The following is a 22,904-nucleotide window of genomic DNA, read 5'->3' on the forward strand; positions in this document are numbered from 1 at the left end:
GCTTATCTGAGCTCTGACAAAAAAGAGTTTTAACTGTGGCTTAAAAGGGACTTTCCAGTACACATGATGAATGAATCTCACTGGATAGAGAAAGAGGCTCAGGAGTGAAACTCTTTCTACCTGGGAGAGAAGCCAGTGAGCCAGTTGGGTTTGGTGGCCAAAGATAATGTTAGTAAGATGGAGGAAGATGTGCAGCGGTCGCTGTACGAAGCACGAAAATGCAAACTGGAGGAGAAACGCCGCAGAGCCTGGGGGTTGTAGCATGGCGGATGGTTTCCCATCCATCCTGGGGACACTGGTATGGCCAAGAAGATTCCTGGACAGGTCTAGGAATGCCAGACCTGAGACCTGGAAGGCCATCTGGTCGAGCCCCCAACCTGGAGCATCTGGTGACCTGAGCATCGGAGCCTGCAGGCCAGAAAGCTGTGTGTGCCCTTGGGAAAAGTGACAGAGCCTGTAAGCTTCCTGCTGTAGTTGGTTACGGTGTTTGATTACCCTGCTGGTCAATGAGATCTTCGTTATGCCCAGCGAGAATCTTGCCTGCTTTTGTGTCAGCTATGATGACCCTTGCTGAGTCCTCCTTGAGGACTCAGAGCCTGAGAACAGCTCTGATACTGCAGTGCAGCTCTGACTTCGGAGTCTGTCCTCACTTAAGTGAGCCTTTCTCATTTAGCACCCTTAGCACCTGATTGTGACTTCTCATTGTGGCTTCATCTTTCTCCCAACATTGTGGGTGGGGACCCCCTCTCTGTGGGAATCAGACAATGTCAGGGTTGGTAGAGACCAGTCCTGTACCTCTCAGCAGAATCCCTTCCTCTTTCTGAAGGCCTCCTGGGAATGGGGGGCTTGTCGCCTCACAGGGCAGCTCCCAGGCCTGGCCAGATTGGGTCACTGGGAAACTTCTCTGAAACTGAACAGAGCTCCTCCTCGGTCACATGCCACCACTGATTCTTGTGCTCAAGAACCAAAGGGCGGCACACGTCGACTTCCTGTGCTACTCACAGCTCCCTCGAATGTTACGAGATGGTTCTCTTGGAGTCAGGAAAGGACCTGGAGTGCAAAAATCAAGGGACTGAATTCTGGTTGTGCTACCTCTAGCTTTGTGGCCTAGGTCACTCACTTAAAATCTCCGGCCTTAGTTTTCTGACCTATAAAATGTGAGTAGATCAGATTTCATGTGAAGTTCTTTCCAACTCTCAAATCCCGTGGTGTTGTGACCCATTAGTCTTCAGGTTCTAGTCATCTGTGTGACACATGCACTGGATTATTCTGCATCTTCCTTTAATCGTCTTTGTCCACAGGTAGTTCCTTTCACCTTTACTTATGTGTCATAGTTCCCAGATCAGCTCACTTTCCTCCTCCTCTTTCTAGGACAGTTGCTAGTTTGTCATCAGTCAGTCCCCGAAAACATGAGCACAGTAAGAAGCACAATGTTCTAAATGTTGCCTGAGCAGCTTAGAACATAAATTACTGCTTCCTGAGACTCGTACTTGATACGTCCGTTATTGTGGCTGAATTCTGGGTTCTTAAAAAATGAGCTTTCTTTCTTGCTTTTTTTTTTTTTTTAATATAGCGGCCATATCATATTGTACTTTCATAGTAACTGGAAGGTCACATGAAAACTGCCAAGCCAGGGCATCCCCGGGCTGAACATGGGCATTGGCTTTTTGCACCTAAATAAAGTGCTTCCCATTTCTCTCTTACACTGCATCATAATGCTTGGTTCTCCATCCTCAACGCCCATCACAGCATCCCCTTTCTCCCTGGTCCTGGCGTTCCCCAAACCATGACCCCTATGCAGGCCCTGGGATGGGGAGAGCTTTGGAAGTTCCTGTTTCCAGGAGCCACTCCTCTCTGATTTGAGGGCTATTCCTGCACTCAGCTCAGCAGACTTTTTCCTCTGGGGCCAAGTCCTTTTCTCCTTTAATCAGATCAGTGTCTTGCTGAGGAATTTGTACAGAAGGGGGGTTGGTGGAGTGGTGGTGGAAGGGTTGGAGTGTTTCAGGGAGGTGAACCTTTTTTGGCAATTGTATTGTGGACTGAGAAGCAAAAGACGTGGCCAGGGGAAGGTGTCAAAGGCCTAAGAGGAGGACTGAATGACACTTTCTTTGACCACAGGACATTTTGTTAGCAGCCGTGGTAATTTCTGCCCAAAGATCCAGGTGCCCCCGCTGGGGAAAGCGGGACAGGTGTCACCTGCTCTGCAATCCTAAATTTGTGACTGCAGCCTTCTCCCCTGGTGGTTACTGAGTCTGAAGTTAACAATTGACTAGGTGAAAGCCAGGGTTTTTCAGGGATAGTGCAAGAAAGCAGCACGGGTCAGTTGGAGGATAGTAGAGGTTGGGAAGGGAGGGGCAGAGAGGATGGCTGGCCCAGAAAAAACAGCTGGGCCGACTAGGAAACAGCACCTCCTGCTTCTCTACTGGCTGGAGCCCGACTCTCCTGGGGCAGACAGCCAGATGGATTGAGCAGGAAACACCAGGCCGTTTCTCGCAGACGCCACGTTTTTGTGGCTCATTCTCACGCTGATCCCAAATTGGGAAATAATTCACATTTAGAGGACTCAGCTTTGCGTGAGTGAAGAAGAGTGAGGGCTTTGGGGCCAGACTTTGCTGCGGTCAGGGCTCCACTCCTGCCCCCTGCTGGCTCACACAGGCAGTGCACTTTCTCTCCTGTCCTGCGTTCAAAACCATCCATATGTCCGACCTTCCTGCTCAGCCCAAGGTTGTGACCGCTGGACCAGGTCACCGTCAACAGATTCCTGGCTGCTCCCGATGCAGGGGCCTGGGGCCCATCCTTGGCCCAAGAGTGATGTTCCATGCTCGCCCCCCGCCCAAGGTTGCCAGAGAAAATTCTTCTGCCTGGCACCTGCACAGTGTATAAGGCTTCGCAAAAGGCTTCGCTTTCTCCTTGTACTTTCTTGTTAAAGACTCCTGGTGCCTGGGGCTCTCGATGCCTCTCTGGCTCCTTTCCTGGCTTCTCCCTTCTTTCCACATGGTGATGCATGGTGATGATACACACTCGTGTCCTTCCACATCCCTTCTTGCATTCTTCTGACAGGGCATTGCATTTGGCAAGAATGGAGTGAAAGAGAGCCTGTCCACAAAAGCTTGCCTTCATTTTTCTTCTTGAATAACCGTATTCCTGTCCACTCCCCTCCTTCCCCCGCTATTCCCTACCCTCAGGGACCCCACCCCCTAACTGTAGGCACAGTGCCTGTGTGGAGAGGGTGGTTTTGATGTGTGCCCCCTAGATTCTGCCATCATCAGCTGGGTTGTGGTTTGAGATGGCTGGATGCAGGTGGCAGGAGGGAAGCTAGAGGGCCAGGGCCAGGGGAATTCTAGGTTGGAGTCTCGGCTGAAACGGGGCAGGAAAATAACAGGAGAGACTCTCAGGACCCCAGTCAGGGAGGAGGAGAAAAAAAAGGAGTGTGCCCTGGTCTTTTCATAAAAGGTTGTACCAATTAATTTTCCCATCATGCCGTATGAGAGCATCTTCACCAGCACTGAGTATCCACATTTCAGAATATCTCTGCTAATTGGAGAGGACAAAAATGACATTTTGCAGTGGCTTTAATTTGCAGTTCTTAAATTGTTAGTGTGCTGGAACATTTAAAAAAATATTTATTCCCTATTTGCATTTCTTCTTTTGTGAATTGTCTTTTCACGGCCATTTAAAAAATTGTGGTAACGTATAATTTACCATTTTAACCATTTGAAGTGTACAGTTCTGTGAATTAAATATATTCACATTGTTGTGCAACCATCACCACCTTCCATCTCCAGAAATTTTTCTTCTTCCCTAAAACTTTGTACCCATTAAACACTGAGTTCCCATTTCTCCCTCCTCTCATCCCCTGGCAACCACCCTTCTACTTTCTGTCTCTATGAACTTGACTACTACAGGAATCTCACATAAGAGAAATCATTCAATATTTGTCCTTTTGTGACTGGATTATTTCACTTAGCATAAGGTCTTCAAAGTTCTGGCACGTATAGCATGTGTCAGAATGTCCCTCTTTTTTAAGGCTGAATAATATCCCATTGCATATATGCTACATTTTGTTTATCCATTTATCTGTTGATGGACACTTGGGTGCTTCCACTTTCTGGGGCCATTTTCTTTTCATTGAGGCCTAGAGAGCTTTCTTATCACTTTGTATGAACTCTTCATGAGTTAAGGATATTAACTCATGGTCACCACGTGTCCACAGGGGAAGTGGATGTTTTCATCCTCTTCCATCAGGCTGAGAAGGCATCTTGGTGATGCTCCTAAGTTGAGTGTCTGGGGGCTCAGGCCCCACTGATTCTGTTTTCCAGTTACTGAAAAGTGGAGGCCATTCAGGCTCCCCCATCTAGACCTCTGAAAACACACTGTTGATGAATAATGATAACACAGCTAACACTTAAAAAACACCGAGTGCCAAGCCCCAAGTTGTCCGCTTTATACATTAGGTCATAGAATCCTCACAACCAGCTCAGAAGGTTTGAAGTAGGTGATCTCCTCTCCTATTTTATCAGGAAGGAACTGGAGGCTTAGAGAGGCCATGCAGCTTGCCCAGGGTCCACAGCAGTAGGTGACAAAGCAAGGACTCATAATTATACCCCAAGGAGCCTGCCTGGTTTATAGTCCATCATCCTGTGGGGCCTTGGCAGCCCGAGGTGCTGGTTGGGAGCTGCCCCAGCCTGAGCCCCAGCCTGAGCCCCCGCCAGCTGTCCCAGACGGCAGGGTGGGCTGTAGCCAGATGACATCATCCCCTCAGCAGTCTCGGCTTTTCTCCCACCACAGCCCGGCTCCCCAGCTGGGGTTTGGGGAATGTGACTGCAGCTCCTGCACTCACTCTTAGCCCGGGGCTGAGGTAACCAGGCAGCTGTTTTGAAAAGCCCTCGGGCGCCACTGGGCTGCTATTCTGAGGACCGGCTGCCGCCTGACTCCCCCCATCATCTGGCTCTTGTGGGTTCCGCTGGGCTTGGGGGAGTTGCAATAACTTGGTGGTCGGCCCCCAAAGCTGACTCAGAGCCAGGTCACTCCGGCTTCCTCAGGGCTTTGGCAAAGGGACATCCCTCTGGGGACCCTTCAGGTGGCTGGCGATTCTCCGGGGCGTTGTCCCATGCATGCCAGGGTAGAGGTGTGCTCCTGCCTTCATAAACTGTGTCGTTCGCCACCTCCCTCTTGTACCTGGCCTAGAGCTGGGAACACTGGAGGTGCGAAAGGAATGGTTGTTCTCAGTCTCTCCTGCTTCCTTACTTCTCTGTGAAAGCTCTGGCACATTCTTATGCGGAATTCCAGGTGTGGGTAGCTCAGTGGACGTTACTGCCCAAAGCAGGGACGAGCGTCCTCATGTTTGCTAGGTCGGAAACACCAGGACGCGCTTTGTATTTTGACGCTGGGCTGGGCAGGGGTGTTGTGGGAATGGCCGCATAAGCAGATGTTCAGATGGGAACATTTTGCTCCCAAAAATGACTCTCCAAGACAGGAATGTGATTGGAGTTGATATGTTGTAAACAAAATGTTTGCAGAACAGCTGTGTGAGTGTGTGCACACAGTCTCACATTCTCTCTCTTTCACACATGCAGTCATGAACACACACACACACACACACACACACACACACACACACACACACACACACACACACACACACACGCTCTGCACCTTGGCTGTGAAATAGGATGTGTGACTAGTTCCCTTCTATTTTAAGTAAAAGCAGCAGAAGGTGTAGAAGTATGAGGAGCCTCCTGCTTCAGGCCCGGGGGACCCCCTCGCCCTCCAGCTTGTCTGTGGGGCCTGAGCTTGCAGAGCTGGGGACAGAAGTGGGGACCGTCCGTGGGCAGCGTCTGGTGCTGGTGCCCAGCCAGGCTGCCCAGTGCTGTCCCTCAGTCTGTTCACCAGTGGCTTCACCTTCCATCAGCTAAGTACTAAATCCCCAGGGCCTCCCTTTCCCTGTTTCCTTAGAGGGTGGAACTAATCTGTCCTGCGGGCCCCTTCTGCCCCTCCCTAAGCGGCTTAGTCCTCCTTCCTGCGGAGCTACAGACCCACATGGGCTGAGTGTCTCTGTCACCAGCGCCCCTCCCCCCCCCCCGCCCATCAGACAGGCCGAGGTTAAGGGACTGGGTAACACAGAGAAGAAATAAAGCAGAAACTGCTCCCTTGCTTCCCAGGAGTGACTGGATTGGAAGCCCCTGCTTCCTCTCGCTCTTGGCCTGGTCGGCAGGGTTGCTCAGAGCTGGATGGTGTCTCAGCTCTAAATTCCCGAGAAGAGGGACTTAACCTCCCCCTTTTCAGTCCTGCCGGCCGTTGCTCCCTTCCCTTCCCAGCGGGGGTTAGAACTTCATACTCTCAGCTGGTGAATGTTGACCAAGAGGCAGACTAGGAGATGCCCAGGCAGACTGGGCAGCCGGGTGGGGTCAAAGGGTAAGATGGCTCATGAGTGAGAGGAGCTGCACTTAGCTGGGAAGATTCGAGGCAAGAAGGGAATCTTTCCTAGTGCACTCGGGGCTGGACTCAGGCAATGGATGTGACGGGCATTGCACGGGGTGCTGTTGAAGAGAAATGGCATGTGTAACACCATGTTGCATTACTTCGGGGCGCCATTCATCTTGTATTCAGTGGTGCCCTGGAGTGGACACATGCAGTGGTGACACCAGCCATGCAGCAAAAGTGTAGTCGTGCAGTAGAAGTGTGAGGATTAATGGAGCACCTCTGAACCCTCCTGGACCAGGCCTGGGGAGGCGGGGGACACTATAGGACATGGTCCTTGGCCTCAAGAAGGGCTGAGGCTCCCATGGGGAGGCAGGCGGTGTTCATACCACAACACAGAAAGGGTCATAGAGAGCCGCTGCGACCCAGGGTGGAGTATGTGCCAAGGGAACGCAGAGAGAGGACTGGCCGGTCTGGGGAGACCTTGTCCAGGAGGCACCAGTTGAACGGGTGCCCAGGCCGGCGTGGCCATCTGCCTTCAGGAGTAGCTCTGCAACTCCTTGATAAAATGATCTCTCTCTACTTCCCTGCAGCCTTCGGTACCCCAGGTTCCCAACTACAGGCTGTCGATGACGATCCCAGAGTGGCTCCAGGCAGTCCAGAACTACATGAAGACACTACAGTATCCTTCCGACCAGGGTCTGAGCAGACCCAGCCCGGGGACAGGCGTGATGATCGCAAGCCTGGTGGCGGCTCTGTCCCCACCTGGTCAGCAAATGCTGTCTGAGGTTGGCGAGGCCGGGCACGGAGGGATGCCTCAATGTGAGAGTCTAGAAGAAGTGACACTGGAGGACGTCACTGCAATGATCAGACCCTCTCCGTTTAAGCAGGGTGTGGGCCGGGACGGCAAAGGGCAGCGGAACAACGGTGGGCAGCACACGCCCCACTTCCTTCCACCTACTCTTTCTCCACCTCCTCCTCCTTGGTTATCCTTGGCTCCCTCCATCTCTCTTCCTGTACCAGCTTTCTTTCTCCCTGTTCCTTCCTAGCCTTTTTTTTTTTTTAGTATATCTGTTTATTTATTTATTTATGGCTGCGTCGGGTCTTAGTTGCGGCACACGGGGTCTTCGTTGAGGCGTGCGGGATCTTTTGTTGCAGCGTGTGCTCTTTGTTGTGGCTCGCAGGTTTTCCCTCTCTAGTTGTGGTGCACGGGCTCCAGGGCGCATGGGCTCAGTAGTTGTGGCGTGCAGGCTCAGTTGCTCCGTGGCATGTGGGATCTCAGTTCCCAGACCAGGGCTCGAACCTGAGTCCCCTGCGCTGGAAGGCGGATTCTCAACCACTGGAGCGCCAGGGAAGCCCCCCTCCTAGTCTTCTGTTCCTTTTCTTTCCTTTCACTTTTTGCCCTGATCCTGACCACTCATCCTCTACAAGAGGCCCACCTGGCGCTGCCTTTGGCGGCTGGTGCCCTTGGTCCATTCTGCATGAATGAATGAGGCCCTGGGCTGGGGGCCCTCTCCCCTCATGTGAGTTTGAAGAAGAGCTGAGAAGTCCTGTGGGTCCAGGCTGGGTGCAGACCAGCGAGTCTGTGGCCCCTTTTCTCCCCCAGTGTTCGCAGTCAGGAGTACATCTGTTCTGAGCGCCCGTTTGAGCTACGTTGTAAGAACCAAGGGGCAGGGTCAGATGTTCCCCTCGCCACGGCCGGTGCTTTATCAGGGATGGGAGTCAGACGGGAGCCGGGCCAACAGAGGGAGGTGTATGTGAGTGGGACAGGCCGTTTGCCCAAGCGAGTCAGTGAGCATCTCAGCTAAGCCAGCGTCGGACTCCCTGCCGAGGCAGCTGCCGCCATCCTAGCCCCCAGCACATTGTTCAGGAGGTCTGCTGACCTCTGCCCTTCCTCCCTAAAGGCATAGAGCTTAGCAGAAAGGATTTCACGGGGCACTGCACACGTGTCCCACGTGCCTGGGAAGAGGCCTCCCCTCTCTGTGCTGTAGGCAAGAAGCTTTCCTGTGGACTTCTGTGTTTCCCTGAAGGGAAGGGTCCTACCTGATGAGAACTGCAGCTCGTTTGGGTGGGCAGATTACTTGATTAGCCTCTCAGTTCCCACTTCGCGAACTGTGAACTCCCCTGCATGGCATCTTCCTCATAGAATCCTGAAGCGATATTAGAGAAGATAACACCAGCCTCCAGGGGTCAGGCGGACAGTTCTAGCCCACGGAAGGCTGAGGTCGGTGCTGATTGCTGAACTGGGACCGCACGTGGGGAGTTCCATGTGGCCCAGAAGCATAAACTCCTGCCGGAGTCAACCCTGGACCCCAAAAGCTGAGCCTTCCTGGATGTGATCGACTCCTCACAGAACGTTCCAGAAGGTGACAGAAATTAGCATGGCTCCCCCCTTCTATTTAGGACATGGTCTTCACAAGGATCATCTGGCTGGAGATTAAAGAGGACGAGCCTGGCCGCTGGGAATGCACTGATGGGGCAAATTTGCATGTGCTTTACATATCATTGGCTCATTCTACCGGAAAGGCTGCAGCCCATTCTCAGTCCTGAAGGATCTGCGTTTTCATTTTTCCCTTCGCTGACCCACTGTGATGTTCACTGAGCTGGTTCAGTGACTGCAGAGAGGGCTGGAGAAGGGAAAGCACCACCATGCTACTGGGATCAGGCTCCAGGTCACGTGGCCGTTGGAGTAACCTCTTTGCTCTACCTCCTGACCAGCCTTTTATTTAGTTCCTTGGGCCTTCCTACTGCTTTGTCCTGGATACAGTGACTGATGCTAGGGTATGGGGACCGATTGGGGCCAGCCCTGACCACAGATGTCCTCAGCTGGGGACAGGAAAGGACAAATCCTGCCTTCCCTTCTGACAACCTCACAGCGTTGGCCAACTGGAGTGCTGACCTTGCACTGGGTTCTGGAAAGAGAAGTCCCCACCCCTGAGCCCTGCTGTGTAGGGAGCAGAGGGTGAAGTCTCTCTCTTCAGGCAGCGTTTACAGGAGGCTGTCCTCCCCACCTCACTTTCAGGGGCCCATAACTGTAAGGAACGGAGAAAGAATGGTCAGGTAGTTTTTTATTATTTTATTAGGGGTTTGTCTCACTCCATGCGCTAGATGTATAAAATAGATATAGGAACAGGGGGAAAATTGGGCATATAAATAGAACTTTTGCCAATTGCATGCTACTTTAAATATACAAGGAATCTCACTATTTAAATGAAATCTTTGGTAAAGTGAAAAATCATTTCACAGTGAGGCTACATAGCCCTTCATTTTTCTCTCTTATCTCTAGGGTTTTGTATATTGTATTTTTAAAAATCTGGACAAGCCTGTATTGTTATTGGTTATTCTTATGGCTCATGCTGGTAATTTCTAAACGGTGAGCTTGTTAAAGTCATCCCCTGGCCCTCACCCTAGAACCTCCAATTCGACAGTCCCAGGTGGGGCGACTCTGACATCAGGGGCTAAGACCATGGCCTGAAATCAGAATCTCTTAAGGATGGAGCCCAGAATCTGCTTCTAACAAACTCTCCAGGTGATCGTTACATATGTTTGTGTCTTAGCGGCCAAGCACGTCTTTGCCTGGAGAGGAATCCCAGCCCTTGTCGGGAGGGTGTGCAGTGCACTGAGGTGATCATTGCCACTTTTCTGCAGCTGCCCATACCACTGTAGGGGCACACATCTAACCTCATACTTCCTGCCTGGGCTACAGGTTCATGCTTCATTAGCACCTTCCCAATGTGCACTTTTTCTATAGGATTTTGTTTGAGGCAGGAAAAAGAAACATATAAAACAACTTTTCTTCAGGCTCAGAAAAAAATCAAGATCCAGTCTCAGAGAGCCCGGTATCTGAGAATCTCCAGTCTCCTTCAGCATGAGCTGGTGCGGGCTTGCCAGTCCCTGAGACCTTGTGGGCAACCAGCTAAATCCCAGTTTGTGGTTAGTGCTGTCATCTTCTCAGATCTAGTCATCAATGTCAAATAGCAGTCCAGGCATGAAATGAAAGTGCTATCTCCACAGTAGGCTCTGCTGCAGAGTCTGCACTCTTGAGAAACCCTACTACCATCTACCCACCTTCCATCCTTCCTTTCACCCATCCATCAACCTACCTTTCTGTCTGTCCAGCCACCCAACCAGCTTTCCATTAATCCATGCATCTACTCTTCTATCAATTCCATCCTTCCTCCCTTCCTTCTATCCACCCATCCATTCACTTATTCTTCATTTATTTAATAATATTTGCTAAATGGAATATGTTGGGCTTGTGCCAGGCTTTATGGGTGAGACAAAGATGATAAATGGTCCCAACTCTCAAAGGGCTTGTAGTCTAGTAGGTGAATTAAGACAGGTAGTCAACTAAACAAAATACAGAGCAGATTGAAACTAGCTATTGTATAGATCCAGGGTGCTTTGGGGCCTAAGTTAGAAAGTAGATTTCTGGGGCAGGACAGAGAGGAGGAAGATACTGTTGGCAATCTTCTGGCTACAGGCCACCTTCTGGAAAGCCCCCACTTCCTCATCCCTTTGAGAAATCCCTCTGCTGGATTACCGGGACCTTTGGAGTTTTCTGTCACTTTCCCTTTACATACTTCACACAGATACAATCATACAGGGACCCAGTTCTTTGAAATTAGGAAAATGAGACCGCTGAGTGGGTAAGTGGTGCATGATCTGTGGGCCAGGTGACCGTGCTCCTATCTGAGAGCTGTCATCTTTCTCTCCCACTCTCTCTCCTTCATCCCGGTGCTCAAATATTCTGGCCTGTAAGGGGTAGGGGTGCCCCGGGCCGGGTTGGAGGTGGGGCTGAGCTAAGCTCAGTGGTGGAGACTAACGCAGGGGTGGGGCAGACCTGTGAAATTTGTTTTATGTGGCCTTTTTCACTTGCTCCGTGGTGACACCCGTGTCCTGGGTTAGTGGGAGGGTGCTGTGGAGTAAGAGCACTGATCTCCCGGAACTGCGTCTTGCAGAGAGGAGTGCAGAATTGAGGAATTTAGTTCCACCAGGTGCGGGTGTGCTTTGCGAGTCTCCTCCGAGGCAAGTTCTGCCCTTTCTCTCTGTACTCCTGCACGCTGCCTAGTGTGGCGATGGGCATGCCTGGTGGATGGGCACACAGACCGACTGCATAATTAAATAAGTCTGAGATCCTTTGCTGTGCTCTACCCTACAGGTTAATGGAAACAGCGAAAGAAATGACTCGGGAGTCCTTGCCTATCAAATGCCTTGAAGCTGTCATCCTGGGCATGTATCCTTTAAGTGATGTAAGCTTAAATTTACTCCATAGATGATGGCTTCACTGTGGGGCTGCTTGTGCCTTTTTTTTTTTTTTTTTTTTTTTTTTTTGCTTGTGCCTTTAACATCCTAGATCCACAGAGAAGATGCCTGTTGTCTCCTTGGAGGAAAGTGTCAAGCCCTCCTGGTGCTTCTCTCGAACTTTCACCATCTGGAGTTGAACCAAATCAGAGCTTGGACCATCATCAGTGTAACTTGTGAGCTGAAGCCTGCATCACGGCCAGCTCCCAGGCCAGACGCATTAGTCATGAGGAGAATTACAGCTTCAAGGGACTAGTGAGAGAGTGTGTATCTTTATTTTTTGCATTAATCTGGCATTGCAACAGGAAAGACCCTCCAGGGAAAACGGGATTATCCAAAGCCATCTCCAGGGAAAGTTCTATGAGTGGATTGTGGAAGAGGCCAATGGCGTAGTGTCCTGACGCTACAGGACGTAAAGCTGAAACAAGGGTCTGGTCTCTCCACACTTTCTGCTCCGTTCTGCACCAGACTCCTGGATCCTCAGCCTGAGGGGGAATATGGTCCAGAATAACTGTGATGGCACTGACTTATTAGTGGTGGTGGCAGTAGAATATGATCTGGTAGAAAAGCAAAGAAACTCCCAGTCCTGGGGCGGACGGCTGGGGTGAACCGGCCAAGGGAACACAGTAAGACATGAGCTCGAGAGGTGATACCAGGTTAGGACAGGTAGGTCCTTGAATGCCATTCTGAGAAGGGTAACTTTTTCCAAAGGCAATGGGCAGCCCAGCCGAAATCTCTGGAGCAGAGACAGGACATGATGAGGTGTGCACTTTAGAGAGGCAGTTCTTGGGGCCAATTGAAGGGCAGCCAGAGAAGGGGGGGCTGCATCTGCAAGGCCAGTTAGGAGCTGCTACGTGAGGGCAATGGTGATGCTTGAACCATGTGTTTGGCAATGGGAATCGATTTGAGGGGACCGTTTCAAGAGATCCCGAGGAGATGGAATCTACAGGACTTGGAGCCCAGAGAGGTAGAAGGAAAACCGGGAGAGAGAGCAGATACAGAAGTCAGTGGGAGGACTGGTGACTCAGAATCGGACTGGGGACAGTAGGCTGGGTCTGGTCTGTTCTCCCGGCCCCCTGGACATCTTCGTGGGGAGGGGAATTTCCGCCCCTCTAGTCTGCAGAGCGCTGGCTGGCTGGATCTGAAACAGGACTGTCCGCAGGTGCCCAGGCTGACGTCTGAAAAATGGAAACTTGAGCTTTGTGGAGGCCTTTGCCCAGCCCTCCAGTCATACCTCCTCCCTGTTCCCCTCCCTGTTCACCAAGGGGATGGACCGCATCTGGGAGCCCAGCAGGAGGGCAGGATGGGGGCGGGGTGGGTGGGGGCGGCAGCAGATGGCTCCGGGCCCCACCCTTTGGAGGCAGGAGTCAGCACAGCTGTTGGGCAGAGCCTCCTGCAAGTTTAATGGGGTGAACAATTGTCGGGGATTTGCTGGTGATGGGTGAGGGAGCCCATCACCACGGGCACCAGCTGCCTTCAGACCCTGTGCTGACAGAGGTCGCAGGGCCCCTGGATGGAGGTCATCTTGCTTCGCACGGCAGTCCCGTACACAGTTGTCTTGTCCCCGAGCAATTATATCAGTCCAAGCCGAAATTAGCTTAGGTTACCGGAGTTACCAATAAAACCTTTGCGGTTGGGGGGATGGACCTGTGGCCAGCCTCTGGGCCTGTCCGAATCAGAGGGTAGCGTGCTCTGGGTTCTCCTTTGTTCTAACCGGTGTGTCATTTCAGAAAAGTGGAGGGAGGGTGGAGAAATACAGCTGAACTCAGGGAAATGTGACTCTTGCACAGACAAGAAACACAGCTGAATTCTAAAAGTTATGGCCTCTTTGTCTTTGCTCTGTGTCAGCAGCCCTGTGGCCTGCTTTGCTCCCAGGCACAGTGAAGGATGGACTTGGGTCACCGGTCGGCCTCCCATGGGCCCTTCCACAGGTCCTAGGGGACAAGCGGTGTGTTGACAGCTCTGAAACAGGTTGGCTTGCCTGCTGCCTGGAAGCTGTGTCCATGGGCTTGTCCTTGTTTTCTCTTGTTGGATGTGAGCTCCGAGTTCAGGATTCATTCGCGAAGGGCCACTTCTTTTGATCTTGCTTTTTTGATCATGCTGGAGAGAGAGACTTTTGGTTCCAAATTATTTTCTGCATCATGGCCGCTCTTTAGGGGGCCTCACTGGCCCTGGTGGGGCTTCATCATGGTGCTGAAGTGCTATGGTTTATTCAACAACAGGTGTGTAATTAGAGGCAGGGGAGGCATAGCCCCAGCAGGCTGGGTACTGGGCAGATCTTCCCCAAGCTTGGGGCACTGCTGCTCCCTTTTCCCTAGAAAAGCTCAGGCTACTTCCCAGCCCTCATCCATACCTCTTAGTTCCCTCCCTCTCCGTTCACAGAGGCCCCAGGTCCCAAGGCTTTACTGATTGCTGTAGTGATGGAGCAAATCCAGGTGATTGGTGACTTGTCACAGGATGGACTGGTGGTCCCTGCAGTCCCCTCCCCACTCTTCTCCCCTTGGCTGACTCTACCTGTCCTGTGGGACTCATTCTGGTCCCGAGGGCTCTTCTCTGCTCTTCCTGAGGCGGCAGGGATGCCTCTCTCACAACACACGTCACGTTGGGATGGGTTTTTTTTCAGTTTGAGATAAAATTGATGTAGGGCACCGTGTAAGTTTAAGGTGTACAGCATAATGACTTGACACATATATTGCGAATGCGGGGTTTCTAAGAATTGTAAAATATTCATCACACAAATTTACCATTTTAACTATTTTTAAGTGTACGATTGAGTGGCATTGAGGACATTCACGCAGTTGTGCAACCATCACCACCATTCGTCTCTAAACTTCCTCTTTCCCAACTGAAATGCTAAACCCATTAAACACAGGGCCCCCAGTCCCTGGCAACCACCATTCTACTTTCTGTTTCTATGAATCCGACCACTCCAGGTACCTCATAAAGTTGAATCATAACAGTATTTGTCCATGTGACTGGCTCATTTCACTTAGTGTAATATCCTCAAGGTTCATTCATGTTGTAGCATGTTGCAGAATTTCCTTCCTTTTTTATGACAATAATATTCCATTGTCTGTATATACCACACATTGCTTATCCGTTCATCCCTTGATGGACCCTTTGGTTATTTGCACCTTTTGGCAATTGTGAATAATGCTGCTGTGAACATTGGTGTGCAAGTATCTGTTTGAGTCTTTGCTTTCAGTTCTCTTGGGTATATACCTGAAGTACCTGAAGTACCATTGCTGGGTCATATGGTAATTCTATGTTTAGTTTGCTTGAGAAAATGCCACACTGATAGTATTGTGTCCACTTTGAGTCTGTCTCCCTATCAGACTTCCAGGGAGTCTTCATCTTTGGCTCTGCAGCCCTACCTAGCAGTCTGTCTGGCACAGGAAACACTCACCCAGTGTTTATTACACTGACTTAACTGAGGAATGCCCTTGTTCCAGCCCCAGAGAACTCGCCCCAGAAAGCAAGTAAGAATTTATGTAAGAGGACTTAGAAGGATGTGATTTCACTCCCTTACTGCCAGTTTATCTCACATGATAAAGTGAAGAGAAAGCAGGTAACCATTTTTATAGAGAGGAGCCATCTGTGATTTAATTGAGGGTGGAGGACAAGGCTTCTTTCTTTTAAGGGTACTGGATTAGCCCCACACCCAGTGCAGACCTTTTTTAAAAAAAAATTATTTGAAAAGAAATTTTAATATAATTTTTAAAGGTTACTTTCCATTTACAGTTATTACAAAATATTGGCTATATTCCCCATGTTGTACAATACATCCTTGAGCCTGTCTTACACCCAACAGTTTGTACCTCCCACTCCCCCATCCCTATGTTGCCCCTCCGCCCCACTCATAACCACTAGGTTCTTCTCTATATCTGTGAGTCTGCTTCCTTTTTGTTATATTCACTAGTTTGTTGTATTTTTTTAGATGCTACATGTAAGTGGTATCATACAGTGTTTGTCTTTCTCCGTCGAGTACAGTCTTTTTAAACGTAAGGAAATGTATCCTCACAATCTAAGATTCATCCTTTCAGCGAGCACTAGCCAGGTACTTCTGTGTGCCAGGCCTGTGCGGTGCCTGGGGCTACCAGGATGCAAAGCACAGTTCCTGCCATTACAAGATACAAACGCACACACGTGCGCGCGCCTTCACACACACACGAAGCGGGGTGAATAAGCACCAAGTGCTGTGGGAGTTCTTGCAGGGGGTGTGGGAGACTTAACGCACACTGAGGAAGGTCAGGGAAGGTATCACACCCAGGAAGTGAGGCTGTTCCAGTCAGAGCGCAGCCTGTGTAAAGAGAGTAAGCCCAATAACATCCTTTTTAAAAAAATAAATTGATTTAATTATTTTTGGCTGTGTTGGGTCTTCGTTGCTGTGCGCGGGCTTTCTCTAGTTGCGGCGAGCAGGGGCTGCTCTTCGTTGTGGTGCGCGGGCTTCTCATTGTGGTGGCTTCTCTTGTTGCAGAGCACGGGCTTTAGGCGCACGGGCTTCAGTAGTTGTGACACACAGACTCAGTAGTTGTGACGCACGGGTTTAGTTGCTCTGCGGCATGTGGGATCTTCCGGGACCAGGGCTTGAACCCGTGTCCCCTGCATTGGCAGGCGGATTCTTAACCACTGCACCACCAGGGAAACCCCCAATAGCATCCTTATCACTCATGATTCTTAGGATACCCCAAAGATCTCTGCCAGGTTTAAATCCCCCACAATATAAGACTGATGTGTGAGTGAAGCCATAAAAGAAGTTATACGACGATGGAGACATGAGGTCATATACAGTGGGTTTAGTAGCTTGTTTTTGAAAGTTTCATAGGTCACTTTGGTCTCATGGCCTTGTAATGTAAAGGTCATTTAAAATATTCAGTTATATTTGACTTCATATTCTGGGGGAGTATGTGCTGAGGGCAGTGGGCACAGATCTTTGGGTTCTTCATGGTCTCAGGGTGTATCCTTCAAAAATGTCACAGGTCGGGAGTTCCCTGGAGGTCTAGTGGTTAGGACTCCGCGCTTTCACTGCTGAGGGTGCGGGTTCAATTCCTGGGTGGGGAACTAAGATCCTGCAAGCGGCACTGCAGGCCAAAAAAAAAAAAAGTCATGGGTCAACTGTGGGTCAGTGTGTGAGCCCAGAGTGTGGGGGAGATGAGACCGTACAAAGGGACGACGAGCAGGGGCTGAATCATGGCAGGACTTTGCTGAGGGATTTGGACCAAGTCCTGGAGAAGATGAGAGACACTGAAAACTTAGGCAGAAGAGTGACATGTACCAAATTTTAGCTTCAATAGATCATTCTGGCCACTGTGTGGAAGGTAAATTGGAGCAGGGGCAAGAAATGGTGAAGACAAGTTCTCAGAGAGTGGAGAATGGTACCCGCTTACTGAGCACTCACCACGCACGAGCCACCATGTTAAGAGCCTGGATTGTTATTTCCCTTAGAAAAGGTCCGGAGACACCAACGGTCTTCAGCAGGGTGTATTTGAACTTCCAGAGGAGTTGGGTCTTTGAGTCTCCACGGCCACGCCAGGGCTGTGCAGAAACTTTGAGGTGGACTTGAGGTTGTGGTGCCTCCTGTCCGTCGCTGCAGCGTGTGGAGTCAGTGGGGGTAGTTACTTGAAGCTGCACCATGTGGGGTTGCTGGGCCCAAACCGAGTTAATGGTAAGAGGCTGGGTGGCTCAATCCAGATGGGCCAACACGTGGAGAGAGCCGAGCTGTGACACCAGCTGGGTTGGGGGCTGAAGGGAGCCTGAGGTTCGGATGCTGCAGGCAGCTCTCTGTGGTACCCAAGGCTACCGGCATGGGTATGCTGGGGCCAATGAGAGGAGCAGACAAGGCGCAGATGTGACCCATTCTGACACCATTCTGTCCCTTCCCATCCTGTCAGTTGGTCTGTGTCTTACATCTCCACTGCCTTGCCTGGGCTCTGGTTGTCATTTCTCCCAGCACCATTGCAGAGGCCTCCAATTCCTGGTCTGTCCCACATACTCCAGCCAGAATTAACGACTGAGAACATCATTCCAATGGCAGAAACCAACTTTTAATAGCTTATCATCCCCTGTAGAGCACCAAGGGAGGATAAAGTATGTTGTTAATGGTTTTGTTTGCATTTATTTATTTACTAAAGAAGATGGCAAGTCTTCCCTTTTTGTCCCATATTAATTTGGTTTGGTATGCACCATGTAGCGGGTACTCAAAGATATCCAGTGAATCCTTTATAAGACGATCGGTCTGGAAAGGTCAGGCCTGGGCCTGCTCAGAGGCAGAGGGGTGGACCCACTGACCGTATGGGCTACCTTCCTTTCCTGGGAGTCCAAGTTCTGGTGTCTTCAAGCCTCCTTTCTCTTCCTTGACTCAGATTCTCTAAGATACTTAACCAATGGACAGCCTTCCATCGAGCGATTCCCCATCAGCTTTAAAACCTACTTCTCAGGAAACTACTTTCACCACGTTGTGCTGGGGATTTACTGCAATGGCCGCTACGGCTCACTGGGCATGAGCCGGAGGGCCGAGCTGATGGACAAGCCATTGACCTTTCGGACTCTGAGTGACCTCATCTTTGACTTTGAAGACTCTTACAAGAAATATCTGCACACAGTCAAGAAGGTCAAGATTGGGTTGTATGTCCCCCATGAGCCTCATAGCTTCCAGCCCATCGAGTGGAAGCAGCTGGTCCTCAATGTCTCAAAGATGTTGAGGGCTGACATAAGGAAGGAGCTGGAGAAATATGCCAGGGACATGAGAATGAAGGTAGGTGCAGGGGAGGCAAATGAGCAATGCAAGAGAGTTCTTTCCTCGTTCTCTCCCTCTCTCTCCCTCCCTCCCTCTCTCTTTCTCTATTGCCACGTGCCCTGTGTTTCTGAGATGGTCAAAAGTTTCTTGAGGTTATCTTGCTTAGTAGGCACCCTGTTAAAAAAATATCATTCAATTTTTGACATGGACAATTTAAGTCTCTTTGCATTTACTACTTTAAAAACTAGAGCTAAGTTCAATTTAGGTGTTGTAGCTGAAGCAGAGTCTTGGCCTGCAGTTCCTTCTCTGAGTCAATCTAAAATGTTAGTCATTTTATACTAAGGCTCTAGTTTTGTTTTATTCTGTTTTGTCTTTATAGTAGGAGTGGCCAGTCATCTCAGTTTCCCTGAAACTGAGGGGTTTCTGAGGAAATGAGATTTTCAGTACTTAAAGCCAAGAAAGTCTCAGGCAAGCCAGGATGAGTGGGTCACCTTGCTGTATAATCTAGTTCAGAGTCGTGTTTTCTCTCTGCTTTGCTTTGTAAGTTGCAAAGCCCTTTGGCATAAAATTCTGACCTGGAGTCACAAAAGCAAACAAAGGAGCATGCGCTCTGCTGGCTTTATATAAACTACACTCATAAGCCCTTCTTCCTGCGTTCTACTGGCTTTATATAAACTACACTCATAAGCCCTTCTTCCTTCTACCATGTCACTTCCAAGGTGACAGGATGCCTGTTTGTCCCTGCTCCTCCAGAGCTCGTGGAATCACTGAGAGAGAAAGCCTGTGTGTATGCTGAGACCCGCAGGGGCGAGGGATTATGCCGAATTCAGGCTTGGTTGTGTTTAGCGCCCGGGGACTTCACTTGGCAGCACCTGTAATGGAGATCCTGGATCAGCTGGACCCACTCTGCGCATGCGTGCGGGGTGGGCGGGTCAGAAAAGGAACAAGCTGGCTTCTGGGGCAACATGGATGGGACTTTGCCTTCGCGAGAGGGGAATTTTCTGAGCAACCAAACAGCCCCAGGAGGCTGAGACATGGGGCTCTGCTCCTCTCTCTGCCGTGGGGAAAGGGGCACAAGCGTAATCCCGTCATCCTCTGGGAAGTGGTACCTCTGCTTCTTGTCAGTGCAGCATGAGAGAAGCACATCTGTGTGTCAGGAGGAGGCCTCCAGCTCAGGGCTTTCTAAACCCCGGGATCATGAATGGGCAGGGGTTGAGATGCTGGGCTGTAGGAAGGCGCGAGGGCGGGGCTGTTAGGAAGCAGCGTGGTAACTCCTCGTATCTCCTCCAGCTCCTGAAACCTGCAAGTGCCCACTCTCCAACCCAAGCGAGAAGCCGGGGAAAATCACTGTCCCCCCGACGGAGGCAGGCGAGCCCCCCAAGACGGCTCGGCAGGCGAGACAAGTCGTGAGTAGTATTTCCTCTTCCCCAAATTAAGGCCCAACACACACGTTTGGGAGGTTGTCCTGGCCCTTGGGGATGAAGTTGTGTCCTGGGCTCGGCATTTGAAACAAATGGTGATCTCCAAGAGATCTGCCCCTCGTTCGGTGGACATCTCTTATGGAAAAGGATCCACCATGCACATCACCCACAGTGCTCTTATCCTCCTGGCTGTCAGATGGAGACACAGTTGGAGGGATAAGCCCCAGCTGGTGTGAGATGGAGAAACAGTGCGAAATCCCGGCAGCATGGAAGGAGCATTGGCCTTAGAGTTAGGAAACCCATGTCTGGAGCCAGCTCAGCTGCTTAAGGAGCTATGGGGCCTTAGGCATGTCATGCAGCCTTTCTGGGCTCAAGTTCTCTCACCCCAAAAATGAGATTGTTAGAAGTGATGAACTTGCCTAAAACCTTAGCCTTCTGTGCCCAGCAGAAAGCGTGATCACCCTCCATGGATGGTGGCATCAGAAATACCACTAGGCTCATCCTCTTCCCTGGTTGACTGTATCCTCCCCTGGTTTAGCCCTGAAGCTAGTGATTTCACACCTGCATCTTAGTTCAAAATGACCCACTTAAGTGATGGATTGGAGATGCTGAGGCTACCCAAAGTAACCAGCGATAGTCCACTGGCAAATATGTGGGTCATAATTACACTGGGAAAAATGACTACTTTGATTAATAGCAGCAGCACGCTGTGTCTGTCACATGGGTTCTCACCGTGCAGGGGACCGAGTGGTACAGGGCACAGAGGTCAAGCTTGGGCCCCGGCTCTGCTGCCTATTAACCTTGCAGCCTGGGAAAATCCTTTGGAAGCCTGAGTTTCCTCATCCGTCAAAGAGGATAAAAATGCTTTTCTTGCCTGTATCACAAGGTACCGTAAGGATCAAGTTAGAAGACGTAATGAGAGCGATTTGTTAATGGTGAACTGCTGTATGCAAGCATGTTACTGCCACATCAGTTCTGTAGAGGGAGAAGGGAGAGTTTCACGGTTTTCCTTTTTAGATGAAGCAGCCAGAGCACAAAAAAGGTTTGTCATCTTTTGCTGTGTCGTGTAGCTGGCCAGTGATGGCACTGGGGCTAGAACCCAGGTCTCTTGACTCTGGGAAGGTGGCGGGGGAGGGAGCATCGGTTCTGTTTTTGGAAGAATAGGACAGGACCACGTATTGTCAGTTCTGAGGAAGGTTTCCTGTTCGTCTCCCCTCCACCTCCCACTGCCAATCCCAGGCTTCAGCATCGACAGCCAGGGAGGCCCTGGGCAAAATGACTGCAACCCAGGGTTTGAAAGGGGAGGAAGGACAAAGCAGGAGGGTCAGGTGCTCCTCCTGTAGCTGAAGGTCAGTCAGGGTGGTTTCAACATAGGTGTGTCCTTTCAGGGAGCAAGATGGCTTCAAGCCTTTCATACATGGCCTCTGACCCTGATACCGACGAGTACCCTTGACCCTGACCCTAACCCTGTGTCTCCTCCTCTCTGATTCTAACATCCATTCATTGCTGTCCCTGAACAAAGTAGCAGTTGTCTCACAGGACTATGGACATGTAAGCCCTTCCGAGAGGGTCATTTGGCATAGAGTGAGTGACCCAGAAATGGGAATCTGGTGGCTCCTGAAGCAGGGAAGGGGGCCCTTTAATCTGATAGATTATCTTTCTGCCCGTGGAGGCCTGAGTCCTTTCCTGAGGGTCTCCCACTCTTCAGCAAACGTTGAGCAGTGCATAAAGTCTTTCTCTCCCCTTGAGACCCTGGCGTTCAGGGTACATGAAACCCTAGGCATTCTACCTGACGGATTTATGCACAGAATGGCAGCCGTTGGTTTCTAAGGCGATTCCTGTCCAAGTCATTTTACTTGGATCCACAGGAACTTTGCGGTCCAAAATATACTAAGTTTTTAACCAGAAAAAGTTACTGTGATCGCCCAGGGATGGTAAAGCCAATAAGATCTTAGAAACTGATTGTAGAGACAAAAGTCAGGATGACAAGCTGCTGGTGATGGTGGTGGTTTGAGTGGGGTAAGAAGGTGAATTTGAGTTTGGACTGTGGACTTTGAGGTACTTCTTAGGCACCCAGGGAGTGGGGTGTTTGTTGTAGAAGTTGCTGAAAATGCAGATCTGGAGTTGGAGGATGTTGGGAAAGAGAGATCATGCTTTTAGAGCCATCCCCTCAGAAGTGACAGCTGAAACAACAGCTGGATACATTTGCAAGGAAAGAAGGGAGAGAAAAGAGAAAAAGGAAGTGATGTCAAGGTCCTGAGTGGGCCAGAGGAAGAAGACCCAGCGTAGTAGATGTGGAAGAAACAGAGGGCGAGAGAAAGGGTCAGGAGTGTGGAGGCGTACGCCTGTGCCCGCAGAAAGCAGTGGGGAAGAGGGAGGGTTTAAACGGGGGATGAGGAAGTAGAAGTTGACGACTTTAGTCGGACGGCTTTGATCCTGCTGGGGCAGGAGGCCGACTCACCTGGTGGGAGTGAGGAGGTGGGTTATCAGTACAGGGTGAAGAAAGGGCTGCACACAGGGCCCATCTGAGGAGAGACAGAAGGATCCTATAACCCGGTTCTCAAGCTTGAGCAAACCTAGAACCACCCGGAGGGCTTGTTCAAACAGGTTTCCAGGCCCCGCCCCCAGCCTTCCTGATTCAGCAGATCTGGGTGGGGCCTGAGAAGGTGCCCTTCTCACAAGTTCCCTGGTGATACTGATGCTCCGGTCCAGGGACCACACCTGGAGAGCCACCGTGTGATCAATCAATGTGGGAGAACTGATTTGGAGCTTGACTTAAAAAAAAAAACCCAGAACGTCAAGATGAAGGTCTTACGTCCGCTGAGAGGGGCGGATGAGGCCATTGAGTGTGGTTCAGGGGCTCAGCCCTGCCTGGTCCTGCCTGGGCCTCTGGATAATGAGGTTGCTGGGGTGAGGTTAGATGGTGTGACCAGGGCCTGGACCCATGGTTGGGCCCCACTGAAGTCACTCTGGGAGGAACCCAACTGGTCTTTCTCCTGTGGGCCAGATAGAGAAATCTTGTT

At 50.6% G+C, this 22,904-nt stretch overlaps 1 protein-coding gene across 11 annotated transcripts in view; it reads left to right on the plus strand.

The window, feature by feature from the left end:
- The window catches only part of VASH2 (vasohibin 2), a 36,944-nt gene that overhangs the window by 1,756 nt on the left and 12,284 nt on the right, over positions 1 to 22,904 (plus strand). For 7 of the 11 annotated variants that reach the window (XM_073803223.1, XM_073803231.1, XM_073803256.1 and 4 more), the window contains 6 exons: positions 7,014 to 7,102; positions 11,013 to 11,069; positions 11,329 to 11,448; positions 11,582 to 11,656; positions 18,097 to 18,478; positions 19,751 to 19,866. In XM_073803223.1, the coding sequence (XP_073659324.1) occupies positions 7,014 to 7,102; positions 11,013 to 11,069; positions 11,329 to 11,448; positions 11,582 to 11,656; positions 18,097 to 18,478; positions 19,751 to 19,866 (839 nt within the window). The remainder of the gene's footprint in view (positions 1 to 7,013; positions 7,103 to 11,012; positions 11,070 to 11,328; positions 11,449 to 11,581; positions 11,657 to 18,096; positions 18,479 to 19,750; positions 19,867 to 22,904) is intronic. The other 4 variants (XM_073803236.1, XM_033853166.2, XM_073803250.1 and 1 more) reach the window with 2 other exon arrangements.

Source organism: Tursiops truncatus, chromosome 1 (genome assembly GCF_011762595.2).
Source record: "Tursiops truncatus isolate mTurTru1 chromosome 1, mTurTru1.mat.Y, whole genome shotgun sequence".
NCBI classification, from domain to species: Eukaryota; Metazoa; Chordata; class Mammalia; order Artiodactyla; family Delphinidae; genus Tursiops; species Tursiops truncatus.